This window comes from Gavialis gangeticus, unplaced genomic scaffold, assembly GCF_001723915.1.
Source record: "Gavialis gangeticus isolate Ggan-Ray unplaced genomic scaffold, GavGan_comp1, whole genome shotgun sequence".
Classification (NCBI taxonomy): Eukaryota; Metazoa; Chordata; order Crocodylia; family Gavialidae; genus Gavialis; species Gavialis gangeticus.
In genome coordinates this window covers 202,302,880-202,317,410 of record NW_017729032.1, presented here as the reverse complement: position 1 = coordinate 202,317,410, position 14,531 = coordinate 202,302,880, and the positions used below count along the sequence as shown (strand labels likewise).

The window sequence follows — 14,531 nt, the reverse complement described above, 5'->3', positions numbered from 1 at the left end:
TGATGGAGAGGAGGTATAGATTGGACATCTGCAAGAACTACTTCACAGTTAGGGCGGCTAGGAGCTGGAACCAATTTCCAAGGGAAGTGGTGCTGGCCCCTACCCTGGGGGTCTTTAAGAAGAGGCTGGATGCCTACCTGGCTGGACTCATTTGAGTCCCGTTTTTGTTTTGGGATTTTTTTGTTCTCCCGCCCTGGTGGGGGGTCGGGCTAGAAGATCTACTAGGTCCCTTCCGACTCTAAATCTATGAAACCTAGGTGTCTCACCACGACTTCAAGCTGAACCTAACAAAAACTGAGTTTCTCCCAAAGCTGCTCTTTCCCTTCCCTTGTCCATCACCATTTACAGTTCTGTTTTCCAACTTATCTATTGGGCATCAAAACTCTGGGTCAACGTTAATATCGTTCTTTTCTCCTCTGTTTTACATAGACAATCTCTAAATCCTGTTGGTGGGTCTTTTCGCAGCATCTGTCCTTTCTATTTAACCCCCATTGCTAAATTTTTTTCTTCATATCTTGATTATCTCCTCTGCTACATATCAGTCGAAAATGCTGCTTCCAGAATAAACTTTGTGTCAACTTGTACCATCTTGCTTCTTATTTCTAGTCATTTTGTTGTCTCCTTTGCCTTCACATTCAACATGCTTCTCTTTATTTCCCAACCCCCCCCACACACTCCACCCCCTTGCAGATTAACGCAGTCCTGCTTATATATTGTATCAGATCTTGTTTCTACTTCTCCACCCAAGTTTCTCTTCTTACCAAATGCTTCTTCTCTCATTCTCATGATCTCTTCCAAGCTGTTCCTTATTCCTGATATCTGGCAAACCATCCTTTTCTCCTCCAGGATCTGTCCTGAAAGCACATTTTTATTCATAGCACTTCGGAAGGATAAATTCTGTAGTAGTCCTAAGATTTATCAGTTTTCTCAACATCTTATCATTAAATATATACGTTGTTGGTCAGAACTGTGTTGTCTGCTTGAACTAGACTGTAAACTCTTCAGAGCAGACTGCTTACTTGCATCAGCAAGATGTCAGCATTCTTCTCCTATTTTGTATTGCTAACAAATTTTATTCTGTAAGTGAAAAAATGTCATTCAGCATTACTTCTCTATTAGGTCTCTCCTGCACGAATTACAAAAACAGATCTTATAGAAGGGCAGGGAATTTCTGAACATGAAACTAGTTCCAGTTTTATTTTCTAAGTTAAAATAACAACTGAATTTAACACTGAATTTACCACACAGCTCTTCTAGTATATACATACAAGTCTTCTAGTATGTTATACTTCTGTCATTGCAATCCACCCTCCCCTGCCATGTAGACGCTCTTATTCCAGAATTGGCATGCTTTTTCTTAGAGGTGCACTGATGCATCGGTCCGTATCATATTGGCACCAGTAAAAGCAGAATTGTCATTATTGGCAGTTGACTTTTTTGGCTGATGTAGCTGATAATGTCATTGTTAAATACTATGTGCACGCATACATCTGCGGCATGCATGTGGCCAGGAGTGTAGCATGAAGAGACAGTCCAACTGGTAAGTCTGTGGGGGGGAGGGAGAAGGGTGAAGGAAGGGGCATGGCAGGGCAGATCAAGGCCCCCACAGTGAGGGAATGGGTGGGGCTGAGGCAGGGGCAGGCACTGCTCAGGCGGAGGGCAGGCAGGGAGGGAAGGTGGCTCCCACCACTGCACCCCAAGGAGAGTATAGGGGGCAAGTGGCCTCTGGATCTGCATAGGGTGATGGCAGGTTGCCCACTGGCATTCAGGGCCAGGGGCTGCACCAGGTCTGTGCCTAGTGGGGGGATATGGTGAATTTTGGGGTGGCTACAGTGCCCATAATCTCCCTCCCAGTGGTGCCACTTGTCCTGCTCCAACCAACCTGAGCACAGCCCCAGCCCTGCCGGGAAGATCCCAATGCAGCCCTGGCCCCAAGCATGCAGCGGGAAGCCCACTCTCACCCCACATGCAGATCTGGGGGGCATATGCCCCCCATGCCTCCCCCAGGGTGCACACAGTAGCGGGAGCCAACCCCCCAGCCCCCAGAAGAGCCACTGGCTTCATCCTGCATCCTGCCCCACCCCAGCTGTACAGTGCCTGCCCCAGCCCCACACCCTCACCATGGGGGCCTCACTCTGCCCTCCACCACGCCCCTTTCCCCCGACAGACTTAGCAGCCGCATGCTGTTCTCCATGCTGCCAGGCTGCATATCGGCAATCAGATCAGTATTGGCCAATATGGTTGGTCAATAATTGGCCATCAGGATTGGCCCAAAAAATCTTTATCAGTGCACCCCTACTTTTCCTGAATTTCCTTATGTGATTTTTGAAAGTGGTAAAAGTTAATAGGAACCGGTGCTGCTGTTTTGGAATAGTCATGTCCACATGGAAAGTTAATGCATTGTAACAACAATTATGTAGTAGTTTCAGTATTTCCTATAGATATACAGGATTTTCTGTAAAAATCCTTCAGGATATGTGACAATTTTTATTTAATGTAGTTGTACCTAGCAAGTCAAAAACTGCACGTGCACCAGGAGAACACAACTGGAGAATAGCTAGTGTAGCTAGTATTAAGTGTTTCATTTAAGAAATAACTTCTACTCTATTAAGATCTTTTATCTTTACCCAGTATCAAAAGAAAAATATTGTTACTTTCCAAGAGTAGCAAAAATAGTTCTGTAATTCTACCATTCAAGATAGTAGAATCAGTTTCAGGAAGTTGTTTGGGTCAATCCAAGAAATTCTTTACTTCTTAAATTAGAGTCCGATTCTCATCATCTAGAGGAAACTTCATTAACCAGCTACTTCATTCTTTCAGGTTAATAAAGATTAATTATCAAGAATTTATAGATGCACACATTCACAGTTTATTCATCAAGTAATAGGTCACCCAAGATTATTTTTACAAATGTGACCATTTCCATTGCAGAAATCTCTTGAATACAGCCATAGCTCATTTTGCACTTGGAAAGAAAATAACTGTGGAAATAACTGTATGTTCCATTGTGTGTCTGTAAGCCATGGTGCTGTGCATAAAGGAACAACGGGCAGTTGTCATTTAGATTAATTTAAATGATTCTAAAGAAATACCAACTTCCAGTCATCCTCATTCATATAGTCAAGAGTTCCTGTTCTCTTGGGTCAGGTGGTCAAATTTGAGACTCTCACCCCAAAAATAGATCATCTGACTAATCCACAGTGAGTCATTAAACACAAAGTTATCTTAGTTTAGAATGTATCTGAGGATCATCATCCATTATGATCAGAAGTCTGGTTTTACAGAGGAACTGCTTTATAAAGCAGGAAACAGTTCAGCATATTTGCAGAGAGTAGGAGGCAACAAGGAAGACTTGGAATACAACAAATTGATGACTTCAAGGATGCCATCTTTGTGATCTGTGCCTCCCTTCTAGAAGAGGTTTTCAACATGAAGACTGTACATGGATTTTCAGGATACTTTTTGAGCAAGACCAACTGTAGATCAGGTGACATTCTTGTCAGCTGTTAAGTCTCCAGGTTTTTCAGTCAGTGGAGAATTTTGAAGGAACAGACTCATTCAATCCAAAAAAGGTTATTCTTTTTTAATTAGCCATTTAATTGACCCCCACGTTTCAGTTAGCACAGTAAACAAAAACAAAGTTTCTACACAAATTTTTGTGATTCTACATTGGCTACATGAGCTGTGAAAACTGGCATTCATAAGAATCATTATACCATTCCAATTCATTGTTGATCTTGCTGCTAAATATTAATTACCCAAGAAATATTCCTCCAGAATCCTATAATATCCCTAGAGATCAAAAAATTCAGCTTCATCATCTTACTGGAGAATATACTTATGTTCGGTGCACAATGCATTACACAAAAATCAGTTCCTTTAGCACTTCACCAGCCAGCAGTCTATAATTCTGACAAAAATGTCAGACATGACATTGTACATGTTGAAGGAATCCAGAAATCTAATGCCTGCAATCAGTGGTTTTCTTATTAAATGGCCCAAATTAACAGTAGACATGTTGGATTGTTTTCTTTTTATCTAGCCTAGATTTTTAGTGGTTTACTTAGCATTTGAATCTTGCAGCAAGCCACTTCTTTTTTCTTTTGAGGAAAAGCTGCTATTATGAATAGTTCCTGCATTTATTTCTACATTTTTCTTCTTTTCACCTAAACTAATAGATAGTATGTCATCTCTTTTTAAGATAAGAAGACTAAATAAATTAGATGGAATACATTTATTTAAGAATTTTCAACACTTTGCCAGTCTAATTAGACTTTCTTTCAAATGACACTTGGGTTTTGCCATCAGTCAGAAGTTCTGTTCTGTATGTAACTGGGTTGAGGAAGAATAGAGGAGACTTGTATAGGTAAACAAAGGTTTGAAAAGAGCGAGTTAAGGTACAGTCTACTTCTTTTATAGTAGGTTTGTGAACAAAGAAGCCTAGCCATCAGTTGTTTTATCTAGACACAGTACAGTCTTTATTTGTTTTCTGGATGCTACAGTCCAGGGTTCCGGTTGACTGATGCTACATCTTCCAAAATACAGTTTTCAGGCAAGAATCTCTACTAAAACTTAGTATCTTTTTTTTTCTTTATGTACTCATCCTTCTCTTATACCTGCTTTAAGAGTCTCTATTGTCTGGAATAATGCGGAAAGGAAGTAGAGGTAGTAAAGTATAACATGTCTGGTCCAGTTTTTATGATTCCTTCCACATTATTCTAGACATCTCACTCTTTCTGAAATTTCTTAATTTAAAACATATTTCATATTAGACTGTTGTGAGAGGTCAGATGGTGATGTTTGTTAGTACCTCACATATTTTTCCTAAAAATTATTTGTTCCAGTTGTTTCCTTATACATCGTTCAGATACTTCTGCTGTTGAAGGACAAGCCTTCTGATATCTTGGTCATCAGTTCCCTGCCTTAGGGATGACAAAATCTGATTGGGTCTCTATAGATACCCTTCTCCTTGTGGAAATCATAGCCCTATTGTCTGGAATAATGTGGAAAGAGTCATAGAAACTAAATTATGAAAGGTAAGTCAAAAGTTCTTTGGCATTTGCAAATGATACCAGGTTGGCAACACTGAAGACTGAAACGTTTTGTATAACCACAGAATAAACGCAGGGAAATGAGCATCTATGCAAGCCTTCACATTACCAATGTGCCTCTAAACTGACTAATTTGCAGGAGTTCCAGGTAGTGGTGAGAGTGTGTAACAGTGTTCTTGACTGAGGTAGCCAACGAAGGATTATTTTGTAGTGTGGGTACTTGTCTTTAAAGAATTGGGTAGAAACTGCCATAATACTTAATACATGCCACAGAAGATCCTTAAGATATCTGGTCATGATCTTCAGTTATTGCTTGCCTGGATCAATTGTGAGCAATCTAGAAGTGCAATGCTGTGTAATCACTGCTGTACTATTTAGTCCCTCAGATATTCTCTTAGTGGTAGAATGTACAATGCCATCCGTTGTCTTGGAAGATTCATTAAAAATATTGTCATATCTACTTTTAAACCATGGCTGTTACAGAGCAGCAAGAATTCTCAGTTTTCTCACTTTTTTATTTCAGTTCTAAAATGGTGTTATTGATGTTCTAAAATGGTGTTTTAATATATTCTTTATAGCAATCCAAATTACAGGAACTTAACTTCACCTCAATAAAGAGGTCTCATTAAACATCCTGTTAGATGTCAATTTGTATGTGTAGTGCAACAGTTGTTTAATTACAGAATTACTTGTAAACTGACCGCTCCTTACTTTCTTCTTCTCCTTAAAAAAATTAAAAGCTAAAATTTAAACAAAAATCATAAATCTCTTCTCTTCCCTGAATACAGGCAATAGAAAATAATGTCAAGTGCTGTATTTTTCTTATATTTACGTCAGTTCATTTTCAGCTTGTCCTGGGATGGTTGTTGAAGGAAAAGGTGCAGAACAAAATTGAGTTACGTAGTGTCTGCAAAGGAACAGAAATGTCTTACAGTGTAGAGGCCTGTTTCTTTTTGAGAGTAAATCAGAGAAGCAACATGTCATCTCATGTAGGGACAGGAAGGATCATGGGTGACTGAGTGGTAGTTCAGGTAGTACCTATGTGGTCACACATTGTACCTGCTAGTTAGCAGAATCTTGGAAACAGCACGAACCAAGATTTCTTGCCTCTTTTTAAATGAAGTTGGAAGAGGTCAAAAGAGAAATTTTATGAGAAGGGCTGATGGTATATTCTATTTTTGAGGGCAGAAAAGGGGCTGGAATTAAGCCCACTTCCCCTTCTCCAAACCAAGATATTATTTTGCTTCTCTTAGTGTGTAAGAGCAGTCCCACTGCCCTACAGGGACACTCCATCAGAAGAATATGCCATATGTTTGTACAAGCCACCCAGATATCCTGCACAAACCTACTATAATACAAAAAGAAAACGTACACTGACCACACACCTTTAGTTGTCCCAAAACATTTGATGCTGGAACCTATAAGATCACCAGACAGTTGTAACTGATACTTCAAGGGCTCTGCACCTTAAAAGAAATATTCCTCACCTCTCCCCACTCCCCCCACCCCAGGCTCTTCACCAGAAGCAAAGTCTTCTCTGATCAGTAACCACCAAGCAGAACCAGAACCTGCCTGAAAAACAACTTGAAAACCTGTCCCCACCAAAGCCATCAGAATCCATAGATCCTATATATACCCATTACAAAACATGACATAACTCATCCAGTGCACCAGTTGCCCTCATGGAAACTCCACTGGACAAAATAAGCAACCCTTATGCTCCAGAATGAACTCACAGAAAAATGACAAAGGACAAAACCACCCAATCACTGGGAGAGAACACTTTTCACAGAACAAGTATTCCATCTCTGATCATGGAATTTTTGCCCCTCACGTCAATATTTTCAGAAGATGAGTTTGAAAACAATAATTCATAATTTTACTGGACACTAGTAACACCGGGGTGCTAACAAAGATAGTGGTTTTATGACTTGTTAAAAGAATAACAGCCCTCTTAACTTGGAATGGTCTTATTCATTTCCATAATTAGGTTTATGCGTCTCAGCTGTTCCTTACTTGGTCTACAACTAACTACTTGTGTTAACTTCTCTTTGCTCCACAGGTTTACTGCCCATTCCCCTTCTTAAGTGAACCCTTTCACATACATAATGGGGTTAAACAAAAATAATTGTTCTACCTAGCTTGCTTTTTTCCCAGACCCCAGGAAGGTGTTCTCAACTATACAGTTGGTCCAATAAAAGAAATTACCAAACTGATCCTGCTTCTTGCATAACCCCTGGATTATAATGGCTACTACAACACTATTGTGTGGTATGTGTTGTCAGAAGTTTGATATGAAGTTCAGTTTTATAAGAAATAAGGGCTGCTTGCAGGCATTTAAAAAAAAAAAAAGTGGCACATTACTTAAAATTGTGCTTGCTCCTGCATAGTGCCCAGTGCATGCCCAGTAGAAGCAGTGCATTAGTTGGACCCAGCTTGCCCAACATCTGTATAGATTGCATGCTTTGTTGGGGCTTTTTTGGCATTTTTATCTAATAGCTGATTAAATCAGCTTTAGCTAAAAGCTCTAAAAAGCTCCACTGAAGTACCCAATCTGTACAGATGCTACAGAGCTGGGTTGAAGTAATGTGCTTCTGCTTCTGGTAAAGTGTGTGTGTGTGTTGGGGGGGGGGGGGTGTTAAGTGTCCACAAGTAGCCAAGGATAGTAGTTTACAGAGCTAAAACTCCATTCTTTCCTGAGGGAGGGAAAAGAAGCTGCCCTCCCTGTCCATGTCATTCCCCTCCCCCTTCTCCCCCATCCTCAACTCTCATCTCTATCCTCAAATTAGGCTTAAAGTCTTGAAACACCAGAAAAACTACTTGTGCAGCTTCTAGCAGATTTTGTTCCATTTAGCAATGCTTGAACTGTTGTGAAGATTATTTTATTGCAAAAAGGTCCTATTTTGGAGGATATCAAATAAGAGATTGTTTTATTTAAAGATGCAGTACTTGGAAAAGAATATATCCACTGCATGGTTAACATGCCTTCTCTAAAGCTGTTTGTTTAAACAATAGATATGAAGTTACCAGCAAAGAAGCTTCAAGCATTTTGCCAAGAAACAGCTAGCGAGCTTAGGTGAGGGTAGACTTCTAGTGCTATTTATTTATTAAGTTTATATGCTGCCCTTCACAACAAAGGCTTGGGCAGCTTAAAATAATTTATAAAAACAGCTAGAACAGTAAGATAAGAAATAAAACAAAAACTCCCTAAATAATGTTCCAGCTTAGCCTTGCTTGCTAAAATGCCTGCCCAAGAAAGGTCTTATAGCACTTGTGGAAAATATCCAGACTCAGGCTTTGACAAACCTCAAGGGAGAATAAGTTCCAAAACTGAGGAGCACCTACAAAAAAACAACTTCTATGTGTTTTTGCCAGACAAAAGCAGCCCAGCTGGTCACTCGGTGGGGGAGGAAAGGGGTGGAAGCCCAGGGGGTACATGCAGCAGGGCTCAGGGTGCAAAGCCCAGCCTGCAGCAGCAGCTGCCTGCACTGCACACTGACCGGGGGGCACATGCTCCCCTACCCCCCTGCAAAAAACAAACAAACTTGGAGCAGTGCTGGCAGCTGCAGCAGATCTGAGGTAGGGAATGGGGCAGGGCCCCACACAGCCATCGCAGGGTGGGGTATGGAGCCACGAGCGGCTTGTCTGGGGGGTGCGGGGAGGCCTGGGATGGCACAGAGAGCACATGGCCCCAGATCTGCCAGTGGGGCAGGCTCTTCCCAGCCAAGCTGTGGCAGTGCTGGGAGCAAGGCCATGGGGGGGGAGGCCTATAGACCCCCACCTGCTGCTGCCACCCACCCGAAGCACAAGCATGGGCCAAGCCCAGTGAGAACAGCCCCGTGCAGCCTGCCCCCCCGCCCCTCCTCCCCCTCCAACAACTTGGGTGCGAGGGGCTGACGGATGTGGGGGAAGGCAAGCTGCAGGCTGGGAGGCTGCACCAGGCTGTTCTTGCCTGTCCTGGCCCGCGCTTGCACTTGGGACTGGAAGCAGTGGTTGTGGGTACTATGCCCCCTCCCCTCCCCCTTGTGGCCTCGCCTCCAGCACCGCCACAGCCCAGCCAGGAAGAGTTGGCGCTGCTCTGGCCCCAACCTGCAGCCTGCCCTCCCAGCAGATCTGAGGACACACACCGTGCCCTCCCAGGCTGCATGCCCCCACTCCCCACACCCTCCAGACAAGCTGCTTGCAGCTCTGTACCCCACCCCACAGCAGCTGTGCAGCGCCTGCCCCTGCTCCATTCACTACCTCCCCGCCATTGCGGATGTGGGGGTGGGTGCTGTTCAAGCCTCTAGCAGTGAGGGAAGTAGGGCTAGGGCTGGGGCCTTGATCTGCCCTCCCCTACCCATGGCCCTTTCCCCTCCTTCCCTCCCTGTCCCACAGACTTTCCTGCTGGGCGGGGAGGTGGGGGTCATAGATCTTCAGTTCCTTTTAAATTCTAAAAGTGATCTCCAACCTAAAAAGGCTTTAAAACAAAACCAGAACCTTGAATTGTTCCTGCAAAGCTATTGGAAGCCAGTACAGAACCTGAAGAACTGTAGTTCATGCTCCTAGTGATTCTCTGCTTTCAGAACGTGGGCCACCTCGTGTTAGCAAAGATCATGACTTTTCTGAAGTGTCCTTCACTCTATTTGTATCATTCCATATATACTTTTATTAAGTTGCAGTACCAAAAAATGTACCTCTGTGGAAATAACCTGTGGAAGCTAGTTTCTGTATGTACCAGCAATTCTCTGAGGCTGTGTGTAAGATACATCTTTGAATAATCTCATTTGTTTCACATTACCTTTTGATCAAGGGAAAGGTACTTAGCCATGTTAGTGTGGAGTCAGGCAGAAGACAGGATAGATGTGCACTAAATCAGAGAAGTGGAGTATCAGCTTTTGTAATGATAATGAAAAGAACAATCGTAGAACTGAATTAACTGACTCTTGTGGGGAAGATGCTAATAGTCTGACAAAAATAGAGTTGCTAAAATTCATATATTTTTGTTCAGCCTTCCCAGACAGTTCAGATATTTCAGCTAGTCAGATTGTGTGTGCTTTTGTGAAGAAGGTGAAAAAAGTAATGATAAATTGGGCATAAAAACCAGATTCTTAAAGGCTGTGAAACTATTAAAAGCTTATAGAAAGGAACAAATAGCCTTCATTACACATTGTAAAGTTTTCTGTTAGATACTCTTTGCTGAGTACCTTGTTGGTTAGCAATACTGTGAGCAGCTGCAAAAGTCAGTTTTAACATATTGCTGCAGTCTTCCCTTTTGAGTTTGACATTGTGTTATGTAGCTTCCATTTTAATTAGAAAAAATATTTCAGTTTACCTAAATACGTAGTAATTTTCATGTAGATGTGTCAAGCACTAAACAAAATCCTTCTATAATAAAGAACTATTAATTTGACTGCTCTGCAGATGAGGAAAGTGAGGCATCAAGAGGTTATGATTTTCACTGAGGTCAGATGGCAAGTCACTGGCAACGGTGTAGAAAATAACCCCAAGTTTGACTTGTCATACTCTTTTTCCATCTATTAGATGGGTGCTGTGTTGAAAGATTATAACGTGACTTACGGTCATTGCCTGATATTTAGGTTACTGCTAGTAAAATGAACGGGCACTACACTTAAATACTTGCATATTATGTTTGTGTCTGTATTTCTGATGGGAAGTTTTAAGTTTTGAAGTTTGCTTTATTGTTAATAGGCAGTAGTTTTGCACATTGCTGTGTAAGCTTGTGAGAAGTCAGGAAAGGCCAGAGCAGGGAAAATTATAGGAGTTGAGTAGCTAGCATTTCAAGTTCAAGTCTGTATTACGTGCACTGTAACTTAAATATTTGATTGTTGTTTTGTTGTGTTATAGATATTGATCATTATGAATAAATATTTGGGAGATTTTTCTTGATTATGGTTTGTTGTAACTAGCCCCTAAACTTAAAGGTAGAAAGGGAAAAGGCAACTATTTTATTTCTACTTAGTCCCTCTAAAAACATTCAGTAATAATTAATTAAATGATAGAAATTCAAAAGGTGAACTTTAATATTAACAATATACAAATGCATTAACTAGTTCAAATCAAAAAACAAGCTGTTTCTTTCCAGAAAGTTTGATAATGCAGTTGTTCACATACTGGTGTTATTATCTGGCTTCATTAAGTCAGTATTCTTCGTATCCAGTTTTGTTCATTAATCACACTGTATCATTAATAAACAAAAAAAAATTCATTCATATATATTTTTAAAGCATTTTAAGCCCATTTTCCCTTCATATACTGTTTGCCTGCGTTCAAAGGGATTTTTACGTCAGCAGTATAACTGTTTGTTATATGGTAAATATGGTGACAGTGCTAATGCAACAATTAGAAACTCTCTTGCCAGTACAAATCTTCAAAATACTGTATTTTTGCGTACAATATGCAATGCATTTGTATTACAGTGTGCACATTTTTCCTTTCCAATATGCATATTTTTCCTCCCAAAATCAGCCCCGCAAAACTGGGGTGAATGTATTAAGCAAGGAAGTTGATTTACTGACTAGGATAGAAGCACCCTGCTTTAATTCCTGCACACGAGTGCAGCAGTTGTTGCCATGAGGCAGCTGAGGAAGTCAGTTGACTTAATAGGTCATTGTTCTTTACCCCAGAAGTGTTAACGATTGCTGCTTCCTTTCACTTGTTTTGATGTTCTACTAATCAAGCTAACCTTTCTTAGAGCAATTTTGCTATCTGCTAGCTGCTCTTGTTATCTCTTCTGTTTCACAGCCTTGGAAACTCTTTAACTCTCTTCAAATTATAGATCTATCCATAGAGATCAATTTTAAGTAGCAGCTAGGGTTTCAGCTGTAGATCAGCAGGAAAGGGAGAGTGAATCAGCCAAAGATCATTAGATTCTGTCCCTGCTCTATGCAGCCAAACTTGTTGGGGGGAGAATTCTTTACTTGCTTTTCAAAAATAAGATGCGTGTTGTTTTCTGGGACATATTTTATGCAAGAAAATATAGCATTATTTGTGTTCTTACATTCTTCAGTTATGCCTGTGCAACACAGTAGAATGCCAGGTAGGTATGTCCAGACAGGCTCTAAGTGAGCTAGGTGAGGTTCTGGAAACATTGTAGTCATGTTAACTCATTGACCTGTCTTAGAAATCTAATTTATTTAAAGCTTGCACAAGTATCTCTACCCACTACTGCACTGAGACATGCATTTAGTGTTCCAAACAGCAGTTGTAAATCCTTCTTTTTAATTTAATGAATGACTTTTCCAGTGAGTAGAAAAATCATTCTTTCAGAGACAGTATCACTTCAGCACCAGCATGCCATCCATCATAATACCAGCAAGGGTGTGGACAGATGTAACATTTGAAGCACTTCAAATGATGAGCTGAATAGATGTACACTCCTTCTGAAGTACCACCAAAATGGTGGAAGTACTCCCACAGTAACGCTAGAGGAAGAATATACTACCTAGAAGCACTTCAAATTCCTATTACATGTGCATGTGCTATGGAGTGTAACAGAGGAGGGCTCAGTCCTCTAGCATCCTGCCATGCACCATTCTCTTCCCCTGCTGCTATACCACCAACAGAGGGTGGGACGAGGGAGACACTGTCAGTGAGTGCTCTCCTGTTCACTTCTGCTCACCTGAGCCCCTGCCCCCCAAACCAGGAGCACTTTGGAAACGGGAGATCAGAAACTCCGCATCCCGCACCAGACACAGATCGTCTGCTTTCCACCCACCAGTCCTCCATGTACTTCTCTATTTCCAGTCTCCCAGTTCTGATGTGGGGGGAGCACATGGTCTCTGGGCTTCCAGTTGCAATGGAGGATGAAGCAGATGAGAGAGTAATCACTGATATTGGCTCTGTTCCCCATTCATCGGTGTGGTTGGACCAAAGTCACACTGACAGCCTGTTCTGGTCCTCCTCCCATATTATGAGGAGTAGTGCTGTAGGTCACCTTGGTCGCATTTCATGCCCGCTGGCTGGAGAGGAAACCAATTTATACGGCTCGGTGATTTTAAAGTGCTCCATCTGGGGGATGTACCAGAGGGCTGTACATATGTCCACAGCAGAAACTTTCTGTTTTTGTAGTGCTTTTCAAATAATACATTTGCCCCTACCTACCCACTGGGCCGAAGGAAATTTTCTAATAATCAGTGCCACTACAGTTCTGGTAGAGATACCCAAGAAAGGTTGTTGACAGATCTGTAGGCAGAATGAGCTCATTCATCTTACCAAAGTTGCCCTTACAGTTCTCTTCGAAGGATTCAGGGCACAGGTGGAAGAATTTAACTACCTGAGAAGTAAGCTTGTTTTCCCATAGAGAGAAGGATAATACAGGGTATACTGCTCCTGAAGATGATCCTGGTAAGATAGAGGGGTTGACAGGAAGGTCTTGAACTACTTTGCCAGTTTTGCATTCGATTCAGTATCTCATAAAGAGCTGTGGCAGTTCTGAGGTCATAAAACTAGCCTTGCTGAAAAGCATTTCTTATAAAGAAATAAGTTTACCAGTTCTTGCCAAAAAAAAGCTAAGTAACTGCTTGTTATTTAGCAAGCAGTCAGGGTGGTGATCAGCAGCAGATAGGATGAACTGATAATTCCCAGCACTTTTCTGACTTGCTTTATTAAAAGACCTGCTGTATGGAACTGTGACAGCCAGAAGCCTTGGGGAAAAGACTCGTGGCAAGGAGATCAACAACCAGAAATTAATATATGATGTTGGTCTGGGGCATGGATAATAAGGGCTTGTAGAAAAAGGTTGACTCCTTCCACAGGACAAGCAAACAATTCAGGCCACATATCAGTGTGGGCAAGACAAAGACAGTGGTTTTCTGTAGAATAAAGGAAGAGAACTAAACAGACGTTAAAGTAGGTAGCAGCAAGATGAACAGCATTGGACAGCTTCATCTATGTAGAAAGTTTCATCATGTTGGCACTGCTTGCTCTAAAAAGTTAACTGGAAGAATAGGGTTGGCACAAGAGGCCCTAGGTGACCTCAAGCCAATATGGAGAGACAATCAAATCTCCCAGACACTAAAATCAGGCTGCTCTAAAAAGTGCATTTTTCTCTGTCCTGCTCTGCATTGCATAAACCTAGCAAGAACACTGATGCAAAAAAAGTGGCATTTGAATTGAAATGTTACAGACCATTGTTTTTGTAGTCAGCTCATGAAACCATGTCAAAAACAAGACGATCAGAAGAAGGTTTGTTGTGAAAAAAACACTATGGATATAGCAATGAGGTGGAAGATTCCAGCAGTTTGGCCACATCAGACAAGAAAGGTGACCAGCTGCTAAAGGCTGTGCCTTTTAGCCAGGCAGAGGGCAACAAGCCAAAAGATCATCTGGACAGAATGCAGCTAGGTGATATAACAGAATGGTGCAGCATGGATTTCAACCTGGAGGGTGTGGGCAGTGCGGTTCCGCAGGGCTCGGTCCTCGAGCCCACACTGTTCACCATCTTCATCAGTGACTTGGACGAGGGGGTAGAAAGCACCC

General features: G+C 41.7%; 1 protein-coding gene across 12 annotated transcripts in view; it reads left to right on the top strand.

Moving 5' to 3' along the window:
• Positions 1-14,531, top strand: part of CASK (calcium/calmodulin dependent serine protein kinase) — a 491,685-nt gene that overhangs the window by 289,561 nt on the left and 187,593 nt on the right. The window contains exon 1 of one of the 12 annotated variants that reach the window (XM_019524151.1): positions 4,973-5,036. The exons of the other annotated variants lie outside the window; for them this stretch is intronic. Coding sequence (XP_019379696.1) covers positions 5,030-5,036 — 7 coding nt within the window. The 5' untranslated portion in view covers positions 4,973-5,029. Of the gene's footprint in view, positions 1-4,972; positions 5,037-14,531 lie in introns of those variants that run through there. 12 annotated transcript variants of the gene reach the window in all.